This window comes from Galendromus occidentalis, unplaced genomic scaffold, assembly GCF_000255335.2.
Source record: "Galendromus occidentalis unplaced genomic scaffold, Mocc_1.1 scf7180000077202, whole genome shotgun sequence".
Taxonomy (NCBI): domain Eukaryota; kingdom Metazoa; phylum Arthropoda; class Arachnida; order Mesostigmata; family Phytoseiidae; genus Galendromus; species Galendromus occidentalis.
Genome location: NW_003805190.1, coordinates 204,971 through 210,812, shown reverse-complemented (window position 1 = coordinate 210,812; position 5,842 = coordinate 204,971). Strand labels below are relative to the sequence as shown.

General features: G+C 52.3%; 1 protein-coding gene across 1 annotated transcript; it reads right to left on the bottom strand.

Annotated features, from left to right (window-relative positions):
• Positions 1–433: 433 nt before the first annotated feature.
• Positions 434–5,568, bottom strand: LOC100899320 (homeobox protein prospero). The gene is made up of 6 exons (XM_003741823.1): positions 3,973–5,568; positions 3,619–3,818; positions 3,227–3,485; positions 2,672–3,124; positions 1,778–1,885; positions 434–1,075 (listed from the first exon to the last, which is right to left on the bottom strand). Exons 1-6 carry the CDS (start codon positions 5,566–5,568, stop codon positions 434–436), a joined length of 3,258 nt encoding a protein of 1,085 aa, XP_003741871.1.
• Positions 5,569–5,842: the final 274 nt, after the last annotated feature.

The window sequence follows — 5,842 nt, the reverse complement described above, 5'->3', positions numbered from 1 at the left end:
GAAATCTCGGCGATTGGGTAGGTCATCATTTATACATAGTTCATCTTTTGTACATGGAGACGCGTGTTCCGCGATTATTGTTGCGTTTGGTAGAAAAGGTCTTCAGAGCGGCAAAAACATCCGCTTCCCTGTGAACGACGATGGGGTTGCACGCTCGTCTACTGGAGCGTTTTGACGAATCAGCAGTACCTCTCCTGTCGATTAAGTTACGCAGAAACGTCGAGCGCGAACACGGCTGTGGTCCTACAGAATGATGTCCGTAGTCTTAGACAGCGGGGTTACTTCCTCGCGGAACAGATCGAATTCACAACGGCGAGCCTTGTCGGCGACTCAAACGTTCTTTTCGGGAGCCCGGTCGAGTCCTTACACTATTCGTCTCGATCCAGGTAATCTCGACCGTCGAGAAGGGAGCATCCTGAAACTCGTCAGGAACTCAATAATATTGTCGCTGTTGAGAATGCTGCTGTTGCGCCGACGGAGGTTGTTGCTGTGGCTGAGCGCCCGGACTCGGCTGTTGCTGCCAGCGCTGCTGTTGTATGGACTGAGGTTGAGACGATTGTGCGTTGTTGATACGGTAGAAGTGCTGCTGATTCTGAGGAGTCAGTTGTCGTTGCTGCATGAGTTGCTGAAGACGCTGTTGAGTCTGTGCTTGCTGTTGAGCTTGTTGCTGGACCTGCTGCAAACGCCATTGCTCTTGCTGCTGCTGCATCAGGCGATGCTGATGCTGCTGCTGTTGTTGTTGCTGCTGCTGCTGCTGTTGCTGTTGTTGCTGCTGACGGGCCAAGAGCTGCTGTTGCTGCTGCTGATGCGAAAGAGGAAGCAGAACGGAACGCGGCATGAGCTGCTTCGGTAGGGACGGCTTCACGACGGGAGCCGATGCACGGTGGTGAACAACGGGCTGCGGAACCGGTGCAACCGAAATGGAGGCGGCAACTGAGGCGAGCCCTGACTGATTGTTGACGTGTGTCACTGTTATTCCGGGAGGGAGCTTCGGTATTACAGGAGCTTTCTGCTGGAGTGGAATCATCTGGATATCCCGCGGCAGCTGGATTTCCGGTTTCTTTGCGGGAACCACCTGGAATGGAACGCATTCATTTTAATTCTCTCAGATAGGCGTCTTATTGAGAGTAGGAAGCAGAGGAGAGGGCTGGGGACAGGGTCTGATAGCGGTAAAATGCTTTGGGAGCGATGGAGACAGGAGACATAAGGGGGAGGGCGAGCGATTGCCCGACAAAATGGGGAAGATCGAGGGAGTCGAGATATTGTGGCCGAATCGAGCAGAAGTTTATCGAGAGGACCTTATTGAGGCTCAAACCCCGGCACAAGATAGGAAAAGCTCCTAGTCTGTCTCCCTAGCCAGGGATCTCGAGATATCCGTTCTCCCGGAAAGGAATACTGAACGAAACAGCTGATCGGCTCTCACTCGGCAGGAATATCCTCAATACCGAATCCCTGACCCTCACGACAGATGTACGAGGGAAGAATCTGATTGATTCTATCGTCTCGCTTTCGGAAAAAACAGCTCAAGAATCATACAGAAGTGGGCTTGAATGTGGTTAGCGAGGTGCGAGGTTAGAAGGAGAAACGGTTTTGAACGAGGAATTTCCCACATGCGGAGACACGGAAATACTCTGAGAGATTTGATATCGAGTCTAAGAATGCCAAACGAGCGTTCTGAAGACACGGGAGGGGGACATATGGGGAAACAGACGGGATGTTTTGAGCAGGAAGAGTGGTCGATAGTAAACTTGAAGTCGAAGTAAGGAGGAAGAATTACCGGAGTGATCGATAAACCAGACGGCAAATTAATAGCGGTAGACGCAGGTTTCGGAGATGATGAAGGTGGCGCTTTGTTTACATTGGCTGGTGAAGTCACTGGTGTCATCTGCAACGAGGATTGCGCTTTGGATGAAAATCTTTTCTCTCGGGCTCATTCACGTTTTCGCGAGGGGACTGTTCTCGGGCTTCAATCCTGGGTTAGTTTGGCATGACAGAGGCAGCGATGGTGTGTTAGCCGTCCGTCGAATGCGTCTTGAGCATTCCATGTCATCATTCACATCTCACGACCGCCCCGCCGAGTCCACTTGCAGAAATCCGCCACGGCCAGAGCGGTGTCTATTCGACTCATTCAGGCAAAAAGGGAAGTAAATCTGGCGCATCTTGCCGCCTTCGGTTCTACGTACTCCGAACACCACACAGCCGATTCATTGGGGAAATGAACTCGAGCGGTTACACATATATCCTCTAAGTCCATCAGCAGCGAGCATTCTGGCATTGAATATATTAGTTCATGCAGTAGATCCAGGTCAGACCCCCGAGCCGATGAAATCAGAGCTCAGAAAGGCGACTTTTTTGCAGGACAGCTTCCCGAGAAGCAACGAGCGGGTTCGGTCACCCCTTCTCTGGGGCTCGGGGGTAGGAAAACTAAGAGGAGGCCGGCAGCTCTGATCGGACAAATATTTCGCCTCGGAAGACCCTTTCGTATTCTACATCTTCCAGGCTCATTCGCAGTATCATCATCATCATTCATTCCTTCTAGTAACCAGAAGAGGAAACCGCATTCAGCACTCTGGCTAAGCATGACATCTCATCCAGCAATCGAATAACTCTCCGAGAGTCTGAAGGCATCTCATGACAGGCGACGGGGTGACGAAAAATTCTCAATGCTTACGCGTGACAATCCGAAGGATCGATGTTGGGCTTGAGCTTGGGCGATTCGCTGTTGATGCATTTGTTGCTGTTGAATTTGCTGTTGTTGCATTTGTTGATGCTGCTTCTGCTGTAGCAGACTTTGAGCTTGGTGGAATTGTGATTGCTGCTGCTGCTGTTGTTGTTGCTGTTGCTGTTGTTGCTGCTGCTGCTGTTGTTGCTGTTGTTGTTGCTGCTGCTGCTGCTGTTGCTGGTACCTTAATTGATTCTGTCGCGCGAGTTGCTGAGCGGCGAATTGTTGCTGCGCACTTGATTGGTTTGGGTAAGGCTGGTACTTTGTCGAGGTGATCGGTCGCGGTCGTGGGAGGTAACCCCGCGCTTGCGACTGTTGCACCATTTGATGCGGTGGTAGCATATTCGGGGATGCTGACAATTGATACGGAGGAGGTCTCTGCACCAGTTGTTGCCCGAGGGTCTGGCGAAGTAACACATGGTCGGCCGTGTTAGTCAGCAAATTCGATGTTGTAAGCAGAGGAGGAGGAGGTGGTGATACGATTGCATGTGCAACTTGACTAACCGGTGACGGAACTTTATCATTCATCATGCTTTGGAGATCTTTGAACGACGCCGCCGGTACACCGCTCGCAACCGCCGCCGACACCGAGACCATTGAAGCAGCAGAAGGTACGGGATGATGAGCAACAGGAGCTGGTGGAGGAGATGGTGCTGGGTCAACGCGGAGACCGAGGTACTCCTGCAGCGGTCGATTGCTTTCGAAGCGCATGATTTCCTCGGTCGTCCTCGCACGTTCACCCAAATACGGAAGATCGCAGGGCCTACAGGAGGGTCGAGGGTTTTGAGAAATGCCCTCGGCAGTCGTATCAGGGAGCTCTTATGATAATCCATGATGAGGTACTTTATAATTTCGCTATTCAATTATTCGGCGAGCAAGAAGATATTGGCACTCACTCGAACGCGTCTCCTTCTTCCCGGTACATTATGACTAGGTCTGCCATGATTTCCTCCAGCTTGTTGATCTGAGATAACAATTCTTTCTCGGTGGCGATCTCGGCCGATGCCATGTCGCGCAAAATGCCGAAGAATTTAGAGATCGCTTCAGTGTTCTTCACCACGCTGCACGCCGTGAGTTTCTTGGCGAGATCGGAAACCTGCGAGAATTCCTGCTAGGCGTTAGTCGACATCAAAGCTAGGTCTGGGGCTCTCAGGGGAACTTGGGATACTACCATCTGACGAAGGAAATCTCAATTCGGATCATCGTCTTTCATTCAATGCGGAAACCGACGGGAAACTCGGTATACATACCCCTTCCGACAAGAGCGTGAGCAGTTTGTCCTTGTTTTTGGCGTATTCCTTGACGAGAGTCATATCGTCCTTCCGAGTTGGAGGCTTCTTGAAGTCTCGGTTGAGCTCCAATGCGACAAGATTAGCGTAGAGATCCATCTGGAGCGCGCAGTGGTCAGTCGGGCGCATGGTCTGCCCGATGATCTCATCCTCCGGGACGTCATCGTTCGAGTCTGAGTCTTCTACGATGACCAGGGTAAGGTCTTCGGAGGCGACTGGTTCCCCGCCCATGTCGTCATCCTCTATGAGGGTGACGTGCTCCTCGTGCGTTTCTACGGCCATCTTCGAGTCGTCTTCACCTCCCTCTTGAACCTCTCCTTTGGCTGCAGATTGAGACTCTCCGTCGATAACGGGAGCCTTTTCCTCTTCACAGGGATTCTCGGCCTCCAAATGAGCTCCTTCTGGGGTTCCGACCTTCTCCAAAGCTTCGACGTCCCGGGCAATGGCAGCAGATTCGACTTCGGCTGCTCCGGAAGGGACTGTAGGGGTTGCGGCTTTCTCCTCGCTGTTGGCACTAGGTGTGCTGGAGCTATTCTGAGCGTTTTTGTTTTCGTCGTCTCTGACACTCTCGTTATCGCTGTCGCGGATGCCGGGTGACTCGTTGGCGTCGCTGTTCTTGGCGCCGACGTCCTCGACGAGGTCTGCGTTCTGCTCCGCCTCCTCCGTTTTCGCTTCGACAGCAGCTGTGAGGTCGGGCAGCTGCTCCCTCCCAGACTGGTAGGGTTCAATGTCTGTTTCGGACCCGCTCGAGGCGCTTGAAGAAGCCAATTTTCGGTTTTTGGAAGCGAGATGATGATTATTACGATCGCCTTTTCTCTTGTCCTTAATTCTCCCGCGCTTGTCAATGGTGAGATTGCTGTTAATTTTGATGGTTATGCTCTTCGAAGTATTGCCGCTGATGATGATCTTCTCGCTCGCAGGGCTTCGACTAGAGGAGCCGGTGCTACTGTTGCTGTTATTGTCGGTGAGGTTGCTGACGATGTCGTTCTGATCGTCGTCTTCGTTGTTGTTGTTGTTGTTGCTACTATCGTTATTACTCTTGTGGTTGTTGACGCGACCGCTACAGCTATTATCGTTCTCGTTGTTGTTGTTGTTGTTTGACGTTTTCCGGCTGGTCTTCGACTCTACTGCAGAGTCGCCATGGAGTGTCCACCCATCAGATGAAGTCGAGCTTTCCTTGACGAACTTGAGCACCACTGGTGGACTGAGTGAAACAGGAGACGTGGTTTTCTCACGTTGTTTCCTCAATCTACGAAGGGTACTCGTCGCTTTTCGGTGGCTGCGGCGTCGTTTCTCGTATACGCTATTCGATGAACTACTGTCACTCTGTGGCGAGCGTTCACGCAGACTCCGTTTCTGCGCCGCTTTCAGACGCACGCTCGTTGTTTTGCAATGGAACTTCTCGCAATCCGCAGCCGTCAGTCGTTGCAGCGTAACGACGGGCTGCAGGTTGAACTTTATTTTCTGTCCGTTGATCACGTAAAAAGTTTCTTTCGCTTGTCGGGAGCTTTGAGACGAACCTGCCGAGCGCGCTTCACTGTGTTTCGCGCCAGCCATGCTCCAAATGTTCAGGGATCATTCTAGCGTCGAGTGTCAACCAACTCACAGTTACCACTCGCAGTTCCACTGACCATGGGCCGCCTTCGAGATCCCGCTTTTCAACTACCGCGGGACTGTCAAAGCGTCTTTCAGAGCCCAGACAACCGTCGCTCACCTCAACTGTCACCTGCGCTACCCGAACGGAGCCCGCTTTCCGGGCCCGACGATTCTGGGAGCAGCAAGACGTGGACCGGAGGTTTCGGAGGGAATCGGACCCCGGCTGTCCTGGATC

Coding starts and splice junctions, on each gene's coding strand:
- LOC100899320 (XM_003741823.1), bottom strand. CDS start 5,568: ATGGCTGGCGCGAAACACAGTGAAGCGCGCTCGGCAGGTTCGTCTCAA. Junction 3,125..3,226: donor ATGATAAAGTTCCGTCACCG/GTTAGTCAAGTT, acceptor TTACTTCGCCAG/ACCCTCGGGCAACAACTGGT. Junction 1,886..2,671: donor GATCCTTCGGATTGTCACGC/GTAAGCATTGAG, acceptor TCCTCGTTGCAG/ATGACACCAGTGACTTCACC.